The 21,724-nt window shown below is 37.4% G+C and overlaps 2 protein-coding genes across 23 annotated transcripts in view; one reads left to right on the forward strand and one right to left on the reverse strand.

Moving 5' to 3' along the window:
• LOC136255908 (exosome RNA helicase MTR4-like) overlaps positions 1-21,724 on the forward strand; it is a 247,932-nt gene that overhangs the window by 163,266 nt on the left and 62,942 nt on the right. The window lies entirely within an intron of this gene.
• LOC136255906 (uncharacterized) overlaps positions 1-21,724 on the reverse strand; it is a 189,933-nt gene that overhangs the window by 133,872 nt on the left and 34,337 nt on the right. For 18 of the 19 annotated variants that reach the window (XM_066048820.1, XM_066048821.1, XM_066048822.1 and 15 more), the window contains exon 2: positions 9,818-11,301. In XM_066048820.1, coding sequence (XP_065904892.1) covers positions 9,818-11,301 — 1,484 coding nt within the window. Of the gene's footprint in view, positions 1-9,817; positions 11,302-21,574; positions 21,603-21,724 lie in introns of those variants that run through there. The other variant, XM_066048824.1, reaches the window with a different exon arrangement.

Here is a 21,724-nt window from a genome sequence, read left to right on the forward strand (position 1 = left end):
CATCGAACAGTGAAGAAATCAATCCTGTAGCCTTATACATTATTGTCCAGTTATACAAATTAAAAAAAGAAAATTTCATTGAAACTTGTTGGAAGGACTTTGTCATTGATGTTTTAATATGTTTTAGGGTGTATGACATTCATCAGTGAAGGATTAGATCTGTCAAGAATTATCCAATTCCATTCCTGTTGCTGGTAAGGTGTGCCACAAGCTTGTGGGCTGGTGTAGGTGAGGAGTGCACACGAGAATAAAACTCAACCAGGCAGTGGATAGTTGATAGATACATGAGTAAGCATTATGAGAGAGTACTATAAACTACTTCGCGGTAGTAGTTTATAAAGAATAGCATAATGCTGACTGTCACAACAAATTTTAATAAATCATGTGATAATTTTCTATCCCTTCTCTCTATAATCTATGCTTTTGGGCTTTGTTATACTTAAACAATACTCTTAAGGTGCCAGGATGGTACTGTGAAGCTGGTTTTGGGTGATTTTTTTGGCCAGAAAAAACCAAATTTCAATAATTATTCTTTCACAGACATAGCAAAGTTTACAAGGAGAATTATGGGATAAAAAGTGGCAAGGCTTGCTGAATGGATCGTTATGCATGTCCATGACCTATGTTTGATTTAGGTTTCAGATGGAAACAGCCCAAACCAGGTCATTTATTCTTACCAAAATGCCATTACCCACACAAAGCCATACAAAATTGCACTCAGAGTTAGGTTTTCTGGTGTGCACTGCTTTTTGCTAATAAATTATGTCCTTATTAAACTCAGTATAGGCCAGGAAGCTTTATCTGTGCTGAAAGACTTTGTCACAAGGTGGTTTTTTTCACTCCATGTTTATTGTACATGCATGGCGGGTTATTTAATGACTTTAATAGAGCAGTCACTGACATAACGTAAATACTATAATAATGCAGTCAAGTGGATATCTGATAACAACTTTCTTGCACCAAATTTGATAGCTATTAAAGGAACTAGTAATGTAAATTCTAACTCATATTAGGGGACGCTATAGGGTCATTCCATGTCAAATCAACAAGGAATTTAGGGTCACCTCTCAGATTTTGACGAAACTTGGTATGTTGGTAGTACCTGTGGTGCTTATCACTCATGCAAAATTTTAGCTCCATACATTCCATAGTTTCTGATTTATAACCACAAATATTTTGAATATTTCATGAAAATTTGGTCCATCTCTAGTTATAAAATTGACTGCAACTTTGCACTGTGTAAATATTTTTAAACACAATTTTCACTGATGCAAGACTGTTGATTGACCTTTCCAGTGATCCCTAAATTATGGGATATCTACTTAATTATGATTCAAAAGTACTTCATTGAAAACTTTAATCCTTTATATTTTGAAAAATGCTGCTTGAAATTTTTTGAATTCTTTTGTGAATAATGATTGGATCATAGTCTATGTTTGATAAAATTTTTGTGGTGGGACCACAATGGGCTCAAGAGATATAATGAATTATGTTGTGGTATGCGATGGAATTTGCAGTCTATTATTGCTGTATTGGAGTCTACACCTCCAATAACCACTCGCAACAAGGCCATGCCAAGTTTATCTTACAGAGTGAAGGTATCTAGGTACATTGCAACCTGTATTAGTGACCACCTGCATTGAAAGGCCATCTATGTGCTGCAGTCAAGTTATACTTCTTTAATGTATAGCACCAAAGCATCAACCCTTTCTAGCAAATCCAACAATGGTCCTTATTAGACAGGTTGACTATTAATTACAGATCTGACCACCATGTGTCCATAAACATCATGTAAATGTTGTACCATCTCTTCACAAGTACCTTCTTTATTAAGTTGAATCCCACTGTAGTGGACTTAGCCATATTTAAGTTCCGTATGTGGCTGCATAGGTACATACAACAGAACTCCTCAGAAGGGATACCTGGATACCTTGATAACCAAGACACTCGTTTATACACTGTACTCCCGCCCTAGCGGTGCACATACATTTAAACCAAGATACTTCTGTGGCTTCTGTAATATGAGCACTTTATTATGGTCCTAGGGATGGAGGAGTTTTACTGTATACATGCAATACATCTCAATGTGTGAAATTAATTACTAAATTACTTTACATTCACGACCACTTTGAAGATCAAGCCATAAATTCATACACATACTCACGTAGGAAGTAAACATGTTGACCACATATTTAACATTTACCTGTAAAGCTCCTCAAGATGTGAACGCAAAATACTTTGAAAAACCATTAAGTTTAGTAATTACAGTACTATAAATCACACATTGAGGTGCAAGCAAGTGTTAATAATATAAAAATTCTTGGTACAAGTAATTCATCTACCGTATATAGTGTAACTCTTCTATTCCCTGGACCATTGATGAAGTGTTCATTTTTGAGAAACCACAGACTTGTCTTAGGTCCAAAATGTATATACAATTATAAAGTAAGATCACGAGGCTATCAAGGTGCCCAGATATCCTTTTTGAGGAGGTCTGTTGTACCTATGCAGCCATGTACGTAACTTGAATAGTGTAGAGTGGGGATATGTATGTAAGTGCATAACGGCAAGATTTTACTTAATAAATAAGGTATAACTGAAGCGATGGTACAACATTAATGTGTTTATGGATGCATAATGATCTCATTTATGGTCAACCTGTCTAATAAGGACCATTTTTGGATTTGCTAGAAAAGATTGATACTTTGGTGCTATGCATTAAGATCCAATTAAAGTATAAATTAGCTGCAGCTTATAGATGGTCTTTCAATACAGGTGGTTATTACTACAGGTTGCAATGTACCTAGACACCTTCACTCTGTAAGATAACCTTGGCATGGCCTTGTTGTGAGTGGTTATTGGAGGTGTACACTCCAATACAGCAATAATAGACTGCAAATTCCATCGCATACCACAACATAATTCATTATATCTCTTGAGCCCATTGTGGTCCCACCACAAAACTTTTATCAAACATAGACTATGACCCAATTATTATTCACAAAAGAATTCAAAAATTTCAAGCAGCATTTTTCAAAATATCAAGGTTTAAAGTTTTCAATGAAGTACTTTTGAACCATAATTACGTAGATATCCCATAATTTAGGGATCACTGGAAAGGTCAATCAACAGTCTTCCATCACTGAAAATTGTGTATAAAAATATTTACACAGTGCAAAGTTGCAGATGATTTTGTATCTAGAGATGGACCAAATTTTCATGAAATATTCAAAATATTTGTGGTTATAAATCAGAAACTATGAATGTATGGAGCTAAAAATTTGCATGAGTGATAAGCACCACAGGTACTACAAACTTACCAAGTTTCATCAAAATCCGAGAGGTGACCCTAAATTCCTTGTTGATTTGACATGGAATGACCCTATATGCACATTGCAATCTGATCAGTTTCATGTGTGTACTGAAATGTTGACAGTATTACTATGCAGAATGCAAAATTTACACTATTTACAACAATCTTCATTATCAATAAAAGAAATCTATCAAGGATTATAAAAAGTGTACAAACTAGATAAATAAAAATTGAAAATTTTAAAAGGGGAACAGGGATGGCTAAAAAAAGCCAAGAAACAAGAAGGAACACTAGGGGGAGGGGGGTAATACAAACCACAAATCCCTATTTTGACTCATCTCACTCAAAATTTATGATAGAGAGTCAAAATAGGGATTTGTGGTTTGCATTATCACCCCCGGTGATCCCTTCTTGTTTCATGGCCTTTTTTAGTGATCCCTATTCCCCTTGTAAAATTTGCAATTTTTTATTCATCTAGTATTATTATTATAGTATTTTAAAATTTAAAAATGAAGTAGGGATCTATGAATGATAAGTAGCGAAACAAGAAATGAATGATGGTATTGCAGCATAGCTCAGTGGGAAAGTCCCTACTTTGGCACAAAAAAAATTTTAAATACTACTTTGTTTAGTTTTTTTCTTGCTGCTAGCTACAATGTAACTTGTGACTGTTTGAATAGAATATCATACATGACTGTTGTATTAGAGTATATCTTGAGTCAGCCAAGAGGTGTGCAGCTAGCTAGACCAATATGGGGTGAGGTCATCTTGTTTACTGTTAAGTAAACAGCTAGATTGTTAAGAGGTGTGGTACCCATACTCTATTGCTATTAGTCCACCTAGATCTTTAATTGATGGGCGTGCTCATGAACCTATCGCAAACGGGATCCCAATCATGAACTTGCAGATATCTAGCTAGTATAGCACTGGGACTAACAATCTAGCTGTTTACTTAACAGTAAACAAGATGACCTCACCCTATATTGGTCTAGCTAGCTGCACACCTCTTGGCTGACTCCAGATATACTCTAATACAACAGTCTGAAATCCAGTTCTAAAATAATTCTGTGGCGTCTATATACGTATGTTGCTAAAAGAAAGTGTTGGTACGGAAAATCAATGTCTTGATATGGTTTCATTGGATGAAGAAGACAAGCAGCCTGATTGAAGATAAAAGACAAGGTGCAGGGGGCCTACTCTTGCTAGAACCCCAGAAAGTGCATCCTATTGGTGAGTTTGTTATTGTGGCATAAAATGGTGGTCATGGGCTGCTTCGCTTAGCCTCTAACCTTGTGACTGTGGTCAGTGAGGCAGTGAGGCAGTAAGACTAAAATTCAAGTTGTGGCAATTTTAAAAAATCCTATATATGGCCACCTGTAGCTAAGTGTTTTGTTATATTTAATGCTGTTTTATATATTACTAGTATATTAAAAATTATAAATTTAAAAAATGAAGTAGGGATTCAAGCATTATCGCTTTGATCCCTACTTCATTTTAATTTTAATATACTAGTTTGTTTAGTTTTTTTGTTAAAGCATACAGCTAGCTATAAACATGCGACTGTTCTATTAGGGTGACTGCTGTATTAGAGTATCTCGAGTCATGTGTGCTTGCCCAAAAGGAGTGTGGTCATTGTGGTTTCGACTGATTATTAGAATAGAGTATCTCGAATCAGCCTACCAACTTGAAGGTGTGTGGTCACAAATGCAGCTAGCATAAAAGGGCGTGGTCATCGTGGTCTTGATATTTAGAATAAAGAATGGGAGTGATATTGTGACCTATCATGAAGTACTGGTACCTCCGTACATTAGCGTAGTCTAAGCGCCTTAAATAATTTTGTGGTGTCTATTATGCTGTTTAAAGAAAGTGTTGATATGGAAAATTAATGCCTTGATATGGTTTCTTTGGATCAAGAAGAAGACAAGCAGCCTGATTGAAGATAAAAGAAAAGACAAGGCGCACAGGGCATACATTCATCGGAACCCCAAAAGGCACATCCCACCAGTGAGTTCATAGTTGTGGCGTAAAATGGTGACCATGCACTGCTTCGTTTGGGCTCTAAGCTTGCGACTGTGGTAAGTGAGTGAGTGAGTGAGTGAATGTGAGTGAGTGAGTGAGTGAGTGAGTGAGTGAGTGAGTGAGTGAGTGAGTGAGTGAGTGAGTGAGTGAGTGAGTGAGTGAGTGAGTGAGTGAGTGAGTGAGTGAGTGAGTGAGTGAGTGAGTGAGTGAGTGAGTGAGTGAGTGAGTGAGTGAGTGAGTGAGACAAAATTTTGAGTTTTAATGATCTTTTAAAATTCTATTCCTGGCAACCAGTAAGCATTTTCTTATTTTTAACACTTCATTTGATCTTAGATGGACTAATATATTCCATAAAGGTGATTTTCGTCGCGTAAGAAGTTTCTAGGCTGGTTTTTAAAGGCGGTATTTTTGGCGGCACACGTCACTTTTGATGCAAACCCTACTTAAACAGTACTATCGTACTGCTTGATATGGACTAGTACTATTCCGTAAAGTTGATTTTCATAGCGTGAAATGTCTCTACAGTAACTTTAAAAGTAGAATTTTGGGCAGCATGCAAAATTTTCTAGGTGATCCTGCTTAAATGGAACTACCATACCATTTGATTATTCATAACATTATTATTCTTACTAAAGTTTACAGGGAGAATCCTGGGATAAAAAGGAGCAAGGCTTGCTGAATGGACCATTGTGCATGTCAATGACCTATTTTTGATTTCATTTTTGGATGGAGACAGCCCCGTTACTTCCCTAAATGCCATTACAAGTGCAAAGTCATACAAGATCGCACTCAGAGTTAGGTTTTCTGGTGTGCATTACTTGTTGCTTATAAAATCTGTCCTTATTAAACTAATTAATCTGTAAATATAGGCCAGCAAGCTAAATCTGTGCTGAAGACTTTGTTGCAAGGTTTTTTTTGCTCTGTGACTATCGTACGTGGGTGAGTTAACCAAGATAAATACTCTAATAGAGCAGTCATGTAAATACTCTAATAACAGAGGCTTTCAGAAGATTATATACGAAATCACGTATTTCATCGTATACGCATAATCACATAGAGGATTACGTAGCTAATAAATTACGTACAAGAAATTGTAGCCATTTTGGATGCATTGAACTCGCTGAGAGATTTTTTTGTTGAAGGCAAAAAGAATCGCTGTGGGACTACTGTTATGCAGTGAGTTTTTGTCTCAGTTTTGTTTAGCTAAAACATATTGTGTACATGTTTAAGAGCTATTTTAAATGATGCTCAGTCTGAGTACAGAGAGTCAGAGCCCTTTCTCAAGCTAGTCCAGTACCCGTCTCCACCCTCCTGTGCTTTCTCAGACAGGGTGCATGTGCTCTTAGGCATGTGTGTGTTGGATAGCTTGGCTATGACTGTTTTGATTAACCGTATACAGTTATTACAATGATGTGTGTTTTTTCCACAGAGTTCATGCACTAACACACCTCTCTAGAACTTAGTGAATATACACAAGGTCTTACCAAAAGAAGCCAAAGAGAGATGTGGAAAAGTTACAGAAAGTTGGGTGCACCATGGATCCTTACTTGGGCTACTACACAAATCAAGTATCTTTACTACCAACTGTGAACTCACTGGCTACTCTCATATCTACAATTTCATTGTGGTCAATGGAAGTGATCCACAAATGGTATTTATAGCCCTTTGTGAATTACTGGAAAATGGTTCAGTGAGTGTACATGTGCTAATAGACATGTTTTAACTGCAATTGTACAGTTCATCATTTGCTTATAATGTATCATTAAATGTGTAATGTATATGATAATTTATATTGTATTGTATATAAATGTAACATTTAAATTTTTTTATTATTATTATTAAGGCTTTGCAGCATGAGTGCTGAAGGTCTGTAGGACACCTGGTCCTACAGCCTGTTTAAAGTTGTTACATAAAGTGTGTTTGAAAAGGTGGGAAAAGGAGAAAAAAATCCATGGCTGTACTTGGGCAGCCTTAAACCTGCAGCCATCCGATTAACGTTCAAATTCTTACAGGAGTCTGCCAGGTGGTTGGGATGTTTTCCCTTCGTCAATTTCATGTATTTGTATCCACAGGAACTCTAGAGAGTGACTTATTATCTCTAAGTACTAGGTACAAGGGTTCACATAGGTTACCTAATGCTAGGTTACCTTATAGTATTAATTTTTTCCTATAGTACCCAGTTTTGTTGGTGTATTTTACGTATTAATTACCCTGTTGGTTTTGCAGGCAGATATCTGGTCATAGTAGTTTTCAACAACTAGCAGTTGGATATAGTCATGGTAAGTCATTTGGGACCAGGCAAAAATGCTTGCTTGTTTTACAGGACTGGTCTCTTGTGTCGTCAGATATCCAAGCAAGTTGTGTTTTGTGGTGACCACAAACCCATCCCTATATAAACAGTGATAATTGGAGCCCAGCCCAGTTGTCTGATTAGCAGCTTTGACTTAAGGTATGTGCACAAGCTCACAGCATTAACCTGACATAAGGTATAGGTTGTAAAATGGGGTAAACAATATCAGGCATTGACTTAGCTTAAAAAGTGGGAATTGGTACAACTCTCATCCTGATTTTCCTGTTGTATATAGCTAAGTGATATATTTATCATGTCGTACATTCTGTTTGGTGGTTGTTTGATAGGTTTCCTTATGTTCATGTTTACGTATGTAGGCACCAAACATTTATATTACATTACCTCTGGTACACTAGCCTTGAATATAATTTTTTTGTATGTTTAATTCAGCGCCTGCTGGTTCTTTTACAGGGCTCACTTAATCTTGTGTCATCATGCAGACATCCAAGAAATCATCACTTTTGGTGTTAAACTATTTGATGTGATGTTTATTAAATTTGTGCTACGTGTTGTATTAGCATTGTTATATAAGGCAAGAAATTTTCATGGATTTTGCAGCCATCTTATCTGCAAATAGATTCGCCTTATTTGTTTTGTTTGTGGCTATCATAGCAGTTTCACACTTCCACAAAGTACTAATTAAGGTATAAAGCTCATGTTGTGGCTTTCATTATGTACACACTGTAGGGCAATAAAGTTTTGCCTGGAATGTGGTTCATGGTTTGTGACTTTGTGTACATGAGTTTTGGTCATTCCACACAACTTGCAATATATTTCTTGCATGGTGCATGGCGCTAAATGGAATATTGACTAATGATTTATACACCTTTCCTAGAGTGTCTGTACATTTTCACTCATGTACACCTTGTTTATAAGACATCTGTTGATTATAGACGCTCGCATGAGGCGTGGCACTAAATGGACTTTTAAAGATTTCTGTTTAAAACGCCTTCCCTAGGTAACTTACAGCTCTGCACGCTTTCACAACTTGTTTGTCAGACATTAGGGGTGGTGTCCACATCCTGCCTTTAAAAGTTATTGTAAGGATTAGAGGTTTGATCAAAGAAAATATGCATATGAGCAAACCATTAGATGATGTCAGTACTAGATGGACTGTACAAACATGGGTATGTTGACTGGTACAATGTGACGCTAGGTGTAACACAAGGTAGAGAAATAAAGTTAAATATGTCTAAATATGTGTTTTTATTTTAGCAAGGTCGCAAGAAAACTACCACTATGACAAGTAAAGATTTTTATTACATAACACAATACAAATCTATTGAGAGATGTTGCATAATCGACTAATATTGCAAAACCGTCCCTACACACAAACAACTCACAATAGTGGCCACACGTCTTTTAATTGGGCATGCACTTCAAGTTTCTTGGCTGCGTGCCTCACTACCCTGAGCCGTGATCATTTAATAAAGTTACCACATAGTGAGTTCAGCTACAAACAAGTTATCCTGTAGAGATATCTGTTACAATCAAGTCGCCAAGTCTAAAGTTCAACCATAAACAAATCACCCTGTAAAAGATTCAGCTATGATCAAGTCATTGTGTAGAAAGATCAGCTGCAATGAAGTCACCATGTAGGAAATTCAGCTACAAACACATCACGCTGTAGATCATTCAGTTATGTAAAAGTCACCCTGCAGATAGCTCAGCTATACATACGTAACACTTTGTACAGGATTCGGTTACATAATAGATCGTCACCCTAATAGCTACATGGTAATCCAATTTACAATGGACACATAGTTGTACACCTTTTTCTTTGTCAACAATTCCTTAAAAGGAAGCTGCAAAGCCGGCCATATGCTGTCTTTGGGACTCGTAATTATAAAAAGAAGTAATATCTATAAAACAGCTAAGCTGTGAAAAAGGATCCAGCCCTCCAAAAAAAACCATGGTGAACAATTTTGTGAAATCAAAGATGGCGGCCAAGAAATGGCTGCGATGAAGCTAATGCCAATGATCACATCATTAAAAATGATTGGCATACTGCTAATTTTGTAGTTCGCTATTGAGCGACATTCCTATTACAAATAAATATTACTGCAATCAAATGTTCTGAATGCATGCGTGTATACAATATGCACAGTGTATATTATGTTCAATACAATACATACCTTTCTCCTGAGTGTAAGTGTAACCAAATGAAGTCGCTCTGTGGTGCATATCTCGATTGGTAACAGTTGGAAAGAAAGGTACCAGGTATTCATCTATGTTATGACCAGGATCCACATCATAGCTAAAATTGCTGGGTTGAAAGCTAGGAAAGCTTTTGTTACTGAAGGTGTTTAGCCATTCTTCATATAGACGGTCAACATTGGAATGATGTAAATAAAATATTGGATCATTAGCAGATGCTGGAACACTAATCATTGTTCCTCCTACATAGATGTGCACCCTGTTGTGAAGTTCTGTGGTACTAAATCCTTCTACAAAATGTGTACATACATTTTGATTTCTTGGGATTAAATAGTTGAATCCCTCTAAAGAATTTCTAAACCCCATGGTGTTGTTATTAGCATGATATGGAACATGATCATAAACTCGTTGCTTCAATGCTATTTTGAATTCCCTTGTATCTGGCAACATTTTTTGAACTCGACATTGAACACCAGTAGTTCCACCAATACACCTTTGAATTTTACCAGAACTTTTGGTTGGATTACACAATTGATTTTGTGTATTGCACACTATTTGTTGAGAATCTGCACAAATTGTACTCCAGTTAGAAAAGTGGCCATTTATTGGTGCTTGAGTAGTATTGCTGTTTGCAGGAGGCTCAGCAAAGATACCACAATTGCTAGATCCCATATATGCAATGTTCCAAATATTATTTCTCGTTTTCTCATCAGTCCAGTCCCAGTATGGAAAACCAAATGTAGAATCATTTAACACCCTTTGGATTTCTGTTTCTACAAACAACATAAATTTCCTATGCCAGGTAAGTAAAGCAGGACCCTCATGAGCATAATCAACTACTGGGCATGGAGTATGAACATTGCAAAACTGTGATATAGTCGAGCTTTTATTACAGGAATTTATATCTTCATCTCTGGCTGCATTGAAATGAAAAGATGCAAAAAGATCAAAAAGAGAAATTTCAGAAAAGGAGTCTCTGGATTCTCTAGTAACAGGCTCTATAATGGCCACTGTATACCCAGATGTATTGCTTGTTTTAATTGTTTGTAACACTTCTAAAAATCTGTCCAGTTCTCTTTTAGTCAGGTTCAACACATTTTTCCTTACTACTACTTGTGAATGAGAGCAACTTTCACCGGTGTAACCTCGTTTGCATCTCATGCAATTGTAACCATCATAGTTACCGGAACAATTACACACTTTATGAAATATTTGGGTTGGCCAATTGTACCTAAAGTCTGTTCTGTTAGTGCCAGGCCTATTCTTAAGAAATTCCTGTGCTAAACAGTATGTACTGTTACTGTTATTTCCTTTTTCACATTGACCTTCAGCATATTTATTGGTAATGTCAACACATGATCCTCTGGTAGGTCCTCCACACACACCAAGTGTAGTATTAGGACAACACTCAAAATCAAATACTTCCTTGTCCAGGGTGCATTCTTTTGGAAACTGTCCAAAGCTTTAAAGTTAAACACAGGTAGTGAATTACATAATAGACTATAATAATTCATGATACCCTTTAGTAATTAACCCATTTGGATTAGATACTAGTAGCAAACTTATTTAAACTGAACCAATTAAGTCCAGCTGCACAAAACAATTTGTTTCAACCCACACACTTAATGAGCTATTTTAGGGTGGCCCAAAACTTTGCTAGTGTACAACTTAATCTACGCTTTAAAAGCTGTTGTGATAGCCTGTGATGCTTTAGTTTAGCATACAAAGTTTAATGAAATAACATGCCTTCACTTTTCGCCTATAAAACTCTCAGTTTTTAACCGGATTTTTAAAATAACTTGGCCAATGAACAACCTAGCGCTAAGCCACTTCAGTTCCAACCATTTCTCATCGTGTAGAACAATTCTACGCTTTTCTTTTCACTGATAACAACATGCATGGAAAGTAGTGAAAACGCACACCTATGGGCTACAACATTGGCTAACAACTCCATCAAACCCGAATCGCAAAAATTCGAAGTGTACTATAGTAGAGTATTGTTTACCCAATGCCTATACCAAATTTTGATGGTCTGTGGTGCATAATTTTGAAGTTTTTTAAGGAGAAAGGAAACGGTGTGCCTAATCAGGGCGCGGTCCGTATAACAGTAATCATGCGATGGCAGCTGGTGCCGTTCACCAGTGAATTAACCAGAGTTGTGACAAGCTAATAGTTTTAAAGCGTGAATAACAACGAAGTAGCTGGGCTATCTGACAGAGCTTGTTCTGTTAGTCAACTGAGACGTTTTTCTGTGGTCTATGAATTTCCACGTTTGTTCGCGCATTACCACAAACATGCTGTACAATTAACTTTGTGTGGCTGCCCTTAATCGGTTCAGCACCACCTTAACCTATCATGGTTTTCCACTTTTTAAACTTTGCTACCTAGTACTTTTCTCATCAAGATACAAGGTAGCGTGTCATGCAGCCCAAGAAGCCATTGTGTCACACCAGTGTGTTATTGACAGAAGGAACAATAATGCAATTTTTAGGTGGGGTCTAAACCACAGAACCACGAAATGGAATACTTCCTTAAATCAAAGCTTGCAGCTCACTATTGCTTACAATATATTAGCACCTCCAGGCAATCAGACTTGTCACACAAGTATATGGAAAAGAATATCTGTGCATTGAGTTTCCATTAGTAATAAAATATTAATTATGGGATTAGTTGTCTCAGTATTGTCACCTACTAATATATCAAGTCAAGAAACTTCGATTCTCTCAATGCAAGCTTTGTTACTGCAATAACTATTGTATGTCAACTGGTTCTGCAATGATAATAGAATACCAATCAGTCTCAGTTCTAGCAAATTTATAAATTATTAGTTTAATAGCGTAAACAACCAATTATCGATGGATCAAGACACACGGTGGTGTGTCGGGTGGCCCAAGAAGCCGGCGCGCAACACCCATGAGTATATTGACAGGAAGAACGAAAACGCAATTTTCGCACCTCCGTAGCTCTGTGCTGCCTCCATGAAACAAGACGATTTTTGCTGTGGATACGCCCTCCAACTTCAGCACACCACATTCCAAATTTTAGCGAAATCGCTTCAGGCATTCCCGAGATATGCAACTTCAAAAATTGGCTCAGTTTCTTCATTTTTTTCTTTCTTCTTATTTTTTTTCCTCTTTTCGCACACTTACAAAAACTACTATAAAACGTGAACACCATTTCTGATCGCCTTGAAATTTGGCACACAGAAGGGGAGTATCAAGGCGCATCTCTGTACCAACTTTGGCTGGAACACGATAAACAGGCAAAGAGTTATGAGCAATTATTCATGACAAATAACACCAATATGTTGTCACGCCTACAGGGTAAACCGCGTATGGGAAGAAGCTGAAAACAGTGGGTGAATAGGTAAACTATTGAACCTCACACCTTTTGTAGTTTGAAAGAACTCGAGCTAAAAACCAGGAAGATACAACAAAAAAACCAACAGTGTGTAACAATTATGCAATCGAGATTAGCTAATAAAAAAAACGACTGCTTGCCACGCCTACCAGATAAACCGCTTGGGGTAATGCTTTGACAATCATTGTACAGATGGAGTAATCATCTTAGAAAGGCTCTTCAATGGTGTAGAAGAATCAGACTTAAAGCCACGGAGTTATAACACGAAATCCAACTTGGTGCAGCAAGTGTGAGATCAAGATACTCTAATAGAGCAGTCATCCTAATAGAGCAGTCACCCTGAAGAGAAATCAAGAGATCAGCTAGAAACAAGTAACCTGTATAGAGATCAGCTACAAACAAGTCACCTTGTAGAGAGATCAGCTACAAACAATTCACCATGTAGAGAGATCAGCTAGAAGAAATTACCTTGTAGAGTTCAGCTGCAAAGAAACCACCATGTAGAGAGTTCAGCTACAAACAAATCTCCCTGTAGAGAGATCAGCTAGAAGAAGTTTCCTTGTAGAGAGTTCAGCTACAAAGAAACCATCATGTAGAGAATTCAGCTACAAACTAGCGACCCTGTGAAGACATCAGCTAGAAGAAGTTACCTTGTAGAGAGTTCAGCTACAAAGAAACCATTCTGTAAAGAGCTCAGCTGAAAACAAATCACCTGTACAGAATTCAGCTACAAACAAATCACCCTGTAGAGAGATCAGCTAGAAGAAATTACCTTGTAGGGAGTTCATGTAACTATGGAAAGAGATAGTTCAGCTAGAAGAAATCCCCTTGTAGAGTTCAGCTGCAAAGAAACCACCATGTAGAGAGTGAAGCTACAAACAAATCTCCCTGTAGAGAGATCAGCTAGAAGAAGTTTCCTTTGTAGAGAGTTCAGCTACAAAGAAACCATCATGTAGAGAATTCAGCTACAAACTAGCGACCCTGTGAAGACATCAGCTAGAAGAAGTTACCTTGTAGAGAGTTCAGCTACAAAGAAACCATTCTGTAAAGAGCTCAGCTGAAAACAAATCACCTGTACAGAATTCATCTACAAACAAATCACCCTGTAGAGAGATCAGCTAGAAGAAATTATCTTGTAGATAGTTCAGCTACAAACAAATCACCCTGTAGAGAGATCAGCTGGAAGAAGTTACCTTGTAGATAGTTCAGCTACAAACAAATCACCCTGCAGTAAGATCAGCTAGAAGAAATCACCTTGTAGAGAGTTCAGCTACAAACAAATCACCCTGTAGAGAGAGCAGCCAGAAGAAGTCACTTTGTAGAGTGTTCGGTTACAAAGAAACCACCATGGAGAGTTCTGTAATAAATATATGTATTATATATATAATTTGTACATTTACTGATAATATCAGAAATATTTAAAGTACATCTGCTTCATCTTTTCTTCTTCCTGTGGTAAAGAAAAAAGATAGGTTAAAAAAGTCCCAAAGCCGGCCTATTTTGGGGTATACAATTAATAGTTATACCATGGCCACAAGGGATTTGCCTGATATATATGCCCAAGCCCGAGGGCCGCAGGCCCGAGGGAAAGGGCATATATATCAGGCAAATCCCGAGTGGCCATGGTATAAGTAATATATACCACTAGTAATATATACCACTCTGGCATGCTCACCTAATAGGTGAAGGAAGACAAACCTGCATTCACCACATTACTTTTATACAGAGGTTTGCAAAAATCGATTGTGGGTTTAAATTGTGGGCACAAAAAAGAAATGATTGTGGTTTCACTGGTTGTAGTGATACCATTTTAAACCAAATAACCACTTTGTGGATAAATAAAGTTACCTAAGGTGCTAAAATAAACACTTAGACATATAGGGTGTGAATGTTTGAGGCATCTTTTTATGCAGTTGAAGTGTACTCTGTAGAAAAACAATCCCCACATTGCAAAAATGATTATTTAGTGATGCTTAGTAACTGAACTATGCAATGTTGACTCACTCAATTCTTTTTACTTCACAACAATGCCCCTAACTAAATCTACATGTTTAACTCAAACCCACAATGCAAAACTTTAAGCAGCTCTAATTCAAACACACTATGCAAACTTTAAGCATCTCTATATAAATAATCAAAGGGAATTGATGCTTTGTAGCTGCCTCAAAAGGCAGTTGTGGTCAGGGCAATATGTGATATATAACCCTGTGGTTTCCTTTGATCTGAGGTGTACGTCAAAGTGGTATATATATAAAAAGAAATGAAATCTAATCCAAAACAGTCAAGCTGTAAAAAAAGAGTGTGGCCCTTGAAAAGGCTGTGGTGAAAAAAGATGTGAAATCCAAGGTGGCGGCCAAGAAATGGCTGTGATGGTAGGTTAATGGTAAAAATTTTAATAATGACAATTCCAGGTGAATTTTGTGCCAATTGACCAAGCAGCACCAAAATTCACCTGAATTGTCGTTATTAAAATTTTTACCATTAACCTACCATCACAGCCATTTCTTGGCCGCCACCTTAGATTTCACATCTTTTTCCACCATAGCCTTTTTGAGGGCCGCACTCTTTTTTTTACAGCTTTTACAGCTTGGCTGTTTTGGATTAGATATTTATTATCAACAACAATGAGGCATGCGTAATGTAAACAGTAATATATCGAGAATAGTAGTACAGTGGATTAAACAAGGAATAAAATAAGTAGTTTTCTTTACTGGTAAGTATTTCTTGTATAGTCTCTAGAATTTCTACTAGTCCTAGGTTCTAGTTACCAAGTTATCGTGAATAATTTGGTGGTTTTCACCAACTTGTAACATAATAACAGAATGATGGTGTAGCATAACAAAGCCAAACTTGAGCCATTTACTCTTCAAGGTTATCCCCACATTATATAAAAATCTTTTGTAAACCCATAATTACACAGAAAGTTAGAGGGAAAAGTCTCCAAATCGTTGATAATAGATCTTTGGTGATGCATTGGGCAGACAATAACACAGCTGGAAAATTTTCGATACCAATAGTCCATTTTCAATAAGCAACCAAGGAATCTAATTAAGTTTATGGCTTCAGTGGAGTACTTTATTTTAGTTGAGAAATTGTGTTTTCCAATGGCTCCAATGTGTTTTAGCCTTTTCTTTCTACGCATGCTACTTGAGCATAATTCACAGTATTGGTGACTGCTATGAAACTTTATAAACTATAAGGAATACTCTTTAAGCCAGTCCATGTTGGTGGTTCATACCACAAAGCATGACACTAATATGCAGCAGTATAAATAATGGCTCACATATTAGTTATGACATCATTTAGAAAGCAGGGAAGACAAAGGCTAGACCAGTAAGGAAGGTTACCAGTAACAGCAGTACAAAGAAAACATCAATTACAATCTCTAAACTTTATGGTTAGATAAAGGCAAACACCACTATCAACACCATCACATGTGAAAACTAGGTTTACTCCGTTGGCAAAGCGATACAGCACTTGTTAATGGCTACAAGGCCAGAGATCATTCAAACTCTTCACTACTAAGTGCCTACCTTACAAAAGAGCTTTCCTCTCACCTGTTTTAACTGCTAATGACAACTTGCACACAAATGATGTCATAATAAACAGGTCACCGGTAGGTATCGCTGCATATTATTGTCCCAGCACTATTCAACAAGGATCAATTAGTAGAGTGGTTCCAGAAGCCTGTACACACCAAAGTTATGGGATTAACAGCTGATCAAAAGTGATGTCAAAATACATTGAAGCCTTTCAAAAACAGGTGTGGTAACTTTACTCCAGTAAAGCATACAAGAAGCCAAAAGTGCACTACATACTTTAGCCTTATTGAAAATGGGCTATATTGGGAATTGTTCAGCAATGCCACTCTTTAAATTGAGATTTTGAACAATAACAGTACTGACCAATGTTGGTAGTGTTTGAAATCCCAATATAAACATTTGTATTGCTAAACAATTCCCAAGAGCTGCTATTGGTATTGGTTGTACATATAACAGCATATTATGTGTGTCCCAGTCTGGGAAAATCAGTCTTATCACCTATTTAAAAGTATTGAGAAATGGCAGTTTTAAGTATTTAGTATGTTGTGTAGCTTACCGATGGTTGAAGCTACTTGTATCAAATTTTCACACTTTTTACACTAATTCCTTACCTTCCAAAGCATCCACAGTAGAGGTAGCCAACACTTAATTTTCCAGCCATTTTAGATAGTTTTTAACTCGATGTTGACTGTACCAAGCAAGCTCCAAAAGGGGTGGGAGGTGGGGGCCAGAGGTGGGCAAGGCATTGTTTTAAAAAATTAAAGAGGAAGGCGTATGGATTAATTAGGCCAAGTTATGGGCCATTCAGATATCAAAACTGGCTAAAATGAAAGCACATTTACAGTGCAGGTATTTATTCAACACCATGGAGCTCTACAGCCATATACAGCCACCCCCAGAGCTCCATTAGGGCCCCAGACTCACACGGATCTCCACTGTGCTTGGGAAAGGCAGCCAGCAAAAGCAGACTACTTAAGTCTAGCTGATTTTGATTATGAAATTTGATATTTTATTCATATAGCTTTGTGTTCTTAGTGAAAAATCAAATCTGCTGTCATGGGTGATAAGAACGGTTGTCTCAGACCCAGTCACGTATTACCTTTGGGTCTAAAGAGAAGATTTAATACAGTGGTTTCCTTTTATTCTAAAGGAAAAATTTTATGCCCACCAAACTTTGTTTTATGTACTTGGCGTAAAACCCAATGAAAGCAGTCTCTACAGTATCATACATAATGGAATAATTTATGCCAAACCCCACACGTTGCATAGCATGAATAATAGTATCACAGATTGACATGGTTACTATGGAAATAAGAACAAACTACATTACTAGGTAACCATGGTAACAAGAATGCATATTATGTGCCAAAGGCACCAAGTAGCCAATCAGCTAAAGCTATATACACACAGAGAAATACATACTGTACATCCATACAAGAAGCCATACAACCATCACGCAAAAGCACTCTCTGGGGTGTGGTATCACCAGTCCACTGCAACTGTCAAGCCGTTCAATTGTACTGTATTAATCACAAAAACTCCTGTAATTTTATTTCTGTTATGCTTGCACATGATATCTGTTGTTCAAATATTTCCTGGATCTCATGCAGTGAGAAGTTTAAATAGTAGAAAGAGTGCCACATCTATAGCACTATGATTATGATGTGGGAAAGATTTAACTTGAATTGAGGGTAGTAATAGATCTAAGAGGGCAGTCTTACTGTAGAGTGCAAGTGTATGATAGTTGATGACTACCAACAATTAAACCAGAAATTATGAAGACTTTGGTGAATTTGATTTATCGAGTAGTCTAAAGAGAAACATACAAGGGTGCTGAAAATGAAAGTGGCCAACTGTGAATGCAGTGTGGCATTCATGCGATCTGCACTTAGTTTGAGAACACCTGCTAGAACAAGCATCCCAGCTTGTTAAATTTAACGATGTTTCACTTTGCAGATAACAACTATTAATGTTGTAATCTTTGTAGTGTGAAGTATGTAAAGCTAGCATAAAGAGAAGACCCATGATTTCTCACATGATAAACATATCTAATCCAAAACAGCCAAGCTGTAAAAAAGGTGTGCGGCCCTCAGAAAGGCTATGGTGAAAAAAGATGTGAAATCCAAGGTGGCGGCCAAGAAATGGCTGTGATGGTAGGTTAATGGTAAAAATTTTAATAATGACAATTCAGGTAAATTTTGTGAAGCAGCACAAAAATCACCTGAATTGTCGTTATTAAAATTTTTACCATTAACCTACCATCACAGCCATTTCTTGGCCGCCACCTTGGATTTCACATCTTTTTTCACCATAGCCTTTCTGAGGGCCGCACACCTTTTTTACAGCTTGGCTGTTTTGGATTAGATTTCATTTCTTTTTGTATTTATATACCCCAAAGCTGGCCTATGGCCAGCTTTGGGACTTTTTTAACCTATGTTTTTTTTCTTTACTACAGGAAGAAGAAAAGATGAAGTAGATGTACTTTAAATATTTTATCAGTAAATGTACAAATTATATATATGTGACCGGATTTGCGAAAAGGGGTCTTCCACACACATCCAATTTACGAACTTTGGCAGTTCATAAAGTCAGATAGGAAAATAGTATTGCCTTGAAATTTGGACAGTGATGAGTAACAACATAGGTTAATACATGAACAAAACGTCAGGTTAGTATCTTCTTTGAACACAAAGGTATGGTCATTCAAGTTCATAGAATTGGATGTGTGTGGAAGACCCTTTTTCGTAAATCCGGTCACGTATAATACATATGTGACCGGATTTGCGAAAAGGGGCCTTCCACACATCCAATTTGCAAACTTTGACAATTGATAACTTCAGATTGGAAAGAGCTATCGCCTTGAAATTTGGGCAGTGGTGATTTCTTTGCAGCTGAACTCTCTACATGATGGTTTCTTTGTAGCTGAACTCTCTACAAGGTAATTTCTTCTAGCTGATCTCTCTACAGGGAGATTTGTTTGTAGCTGAACTATCTACAAGGTAACTTCTTCTAGCTGATCTCTCTACAGGGTGATTTGTTTGTAGCTGAACTATCTACAAGGTAATTTCTTCTAGCTGATCTCTCTACAGGGTGATTTGTTTGTAGCTGAATTCTGTACAGGTGATTTGTTTGCAGTTGAGCTCTTTACAGAATGGTTTATTTGTAGCTGAACTCTCTACAAGGTAACTTTTCTAGCTGATGTCTCTACAAGGTGACTAGTTTGTAGCTGAACTCTCTACATGGTGGTTTCTTTTTGTAACTGAACTTTCTATAAGGTGACTTCTTCTAGCTGACCTTTCAATAGGGTGATTTGTTTGTAGCTTCACTCTCTACAAGGTAACTTCTTCTAGCTGATCTCTCTACAGGGAGATTTGTTTGTAGCTGAACTCTCTACATGATGGTTTCTTTGTAGCTGAACTCTCTACAAGGTAACTTCTTCTAGCTAATCTCTCTACAGGGAGATTTTTTTGTAGCTGAACTCTCTACATGATGGTTTCTTTGTAGCTGAACTCTCTGCAAGGTAACTTCTTCTATTGATCTCTCCACAGGGCGATTTGTTTGTAGCTGAACTCTCTACATGGTGGTTTCTTTGTAGCTGAACTCTACAAGGTGATTTTTTCTAGCTGAAACTATCCCTTTCCATAGTTGCATGAACTCCCTACAAGGTAACTTCTTCTAGCTGATCTCTCTACAGGGTGACTTGTGTGTAGCTGATCTCTATACAGGTTTCTTGTTTCTAGCTGATCTCTTGAATTCTCTTCAGGGTGACTGCTCTATTAGGATGACTGCTCTATTAGAGTATCTCGATCTCGCACTTGCTGCACCAAGTTGGATTTCGTTTTATAACTCCGTGGCTTTAAGTCTGATTCTTCTACACCATTGATGAGCCTTTCTAAGATGATTACTCCATCTGGTCAACGATTTTCAAAGCATTACCCCAAGTGGTTTATCTGGTAGGCGTGGCAAGCAGTCATTTTTTTATTAGCTAATCTCGATTGCATAATTGTTACACACTGTTGCTTTTTTCGTTGTATCTTCCTGTTTTTTAGCTCGATTTCTTTCAAACCACAAAAGGTTTGAGGTTCAATAGTTAACCTATTCACCCACCGATTTTTAGCTTCTTCCCATGCGCGGTTTACCCTGTAGGCGTGACAACATATTGGTGTTATTTTTCGTGAATAATCGCTCATAACTCTTTGCGTGTTTATCGTATTCCAGCCAAAGTTGGTACAGAGATGCGCCTTTATATCCCCCTTCTGTGTGCCAAATTTCAAGGCAATCGGATATGGCGTTCAAGTTTTATAGCAGTTTTTGTAAGTGTGCGACAAGAAAAAGAAAAATAAGAAGAAGAAAAAAAAAACGAAGAAACTGAGCCAATTTTTGAAGTCGCATATCTCGGGAACGCGCGAAGCGATTTCGCTCAAATTTGGAATGTGGAGTGCTGCAGTTGGGGGGCATGTCCACAGCAAAAATCGTCTTGTTTCATCAAGGAAGCACAGAGCTACGGAGGTGCGAAAATTGCGTTTTCTTTCTTCCTGTCAATATACTCACGGGTGTACGCGCCGGCTTCTTGGGCCGCACGACACACTACCGTGTGTCTTGATATACTAGATAAAGCACTGCCGCGAGTGCTATACGAGAAATATAGCACAAAATGAGTGGGCGAGAGACAAATATAGCACGAGGCAAAGTTGAGTGTTATACTTCATCTCGAGGCCACTCTTTGAGTGCTATATGTCCCGTATAGCACAAGCAAATGGCAGCACTTTATCTGGTATAGAGAACTGTCAACTTGAGGTACAAACAAGACACACGAAACAATTAGAAACTCACGGAGTAGTGTTATCATCAGTAGAATAGGAATTGTGCCTGTGTTTCACCTGTGTTGCACTGTGCGCGCCTTCTTTAGTCGTTTTGTGAGTCTAGTCCGTCTTCTCAATACTAAACGTTTTCGGTTGTGGTACTTTAATAAGCATATTTCTG

This window comes from Dysidea avara, chromosome 5 (genome assembly GCF_963678975.1).
Source record: "Dysidea avara chromosome 5, odDysAvar1.4, whole genome shotgun sequence".
In the NCBI taxonomy this organism is placed as follows: domain Eukaryota; kingdom Metazoa; phylum Porifera; class Demospongiae; order Dictyoceratida; family Dysideidae; genus Dysidea; species Dysidea avara.